General features: G+C 29.5%; 1 protein-coding gene across 1 annotated transcript; it reads right to left on the bottom strand.

Annotated features, from left to right (window-relative positions):
• Window positions 1-863, bottom strand: EHI_021680 (cell division protein kinase, putative; the record flags this gene model as incomplete). Its single annotated transcript, XM_645375.2, has 2 exons — window positions 1-364; window positions 423-863. Coding segments are annotated over 2 exons (805 nt in total), but the record flags the coding sequence as incomplete, so codon positions are not given.
• Between the last annotated feature and the right edge of the window lie 279 nt (window positions 864-1,142).

Below are 1,142 nucleotides of genomic sequence, written 5' to 3'. Positions count from 1 at the left end.
TAATGGATATTTCTTGTAATGGTTTAATATATCCTTGTAACTTTTCTACTCCAACCCATTCTGATGATGGTCCACTATTTGGAGTTCCAAGAATGACATAAATTGATTCAAGTATTTGTGAATCATTTCCTGCAAAAAGAATTTCTCCTCGTGCCATTTCTGCAAAAATACATCCAATACTCCATACATCAACTGCTGGTCCATAAATAATTGCTCCAAACCAAATTTCTGGTGGTCTATATGATGGAGTAATGACTCCTTTTGTAAATTGGTCACACTCTGAACCAAATGGTCTAACACTTCCAAAATCAGTTATTTTTAATACATCATCTTCACTGATTAAAATATTTGCTGGCTTAAGATCCTAACATCATCAATCTTTACTTCTTCATTACTTTTTATTATCTTTACCATCAACAAACTCGATGAAGAAGAAAATTCATGTGAAGATATCTTACTCCTTCAAGAATCATTTTTAAATATCTACAAACTCTCATTGGATCTGTCTTTAATCTTCCATTTCTTATTTCCTTCTCAAGATCAGAAGGATGATATTCCATTACCATATAAAGAAGATTTCTGTGAAAATAAAAATCTACTACTTTGACAATATTACTATGGTCTAATTCTCTTAACACTTTAATCTCTCTTAATATTTCTAAAGGATATCCATCAAAATCACGTCCCATCAATGATTGATCTCCTAAATTGAATTGTTTCACCGCAACCTTTTTGTTTGTTACACCATCTGTTCGTAATGTAACTTCTCCATATGAACCTCCTCCTAATTTTATTCCATCCTTCTTAAATCGTCTGTTTTGAATTTCATAGTATATATCAGATATAATTGGTTCTTCTTCCATTTGCTTTTTGATTCTATAACTTCCTAGTTCTTTTTCTCTCTTTTTTATTTGACTTATTTTTTTTTCTATGCTTAACTTCTTCATTGTTCATTGAAGCACAATGTGGATATTATACAAAATACTCTTCTTATTGTTTGTCTTCTTTTCAATGCTCATTCTTTGTCTTATTTGTATTGTATTACTTATAACTTAACTGAAAAATCGAAAATAAAGTAAATAAACAATAATCTAATTTCCCCAAAACATTGGAGAACAATTAATATGAGTATATTCAATATT

The sequence above is a fragment of the Entamoeba histolytica genome, genomic scaffold, assembly GCF_000208925.1.
Source record: "Entamoeba histolytica HM-1:IMSS scf_1104750516603 genomic scaffold, whole genome shotgun sequence".
NCBI classification, from domain to species: domain Eukaryota; phylum Evosea; order Mastigamoebida; family Endamoebidae; genus Entamoeba; species Entamoeba histolytica.
Note: the sequence above shows the minus strand (reverse complement) of the source record. Positions and strands in the feature narration are given on the sequence as shown.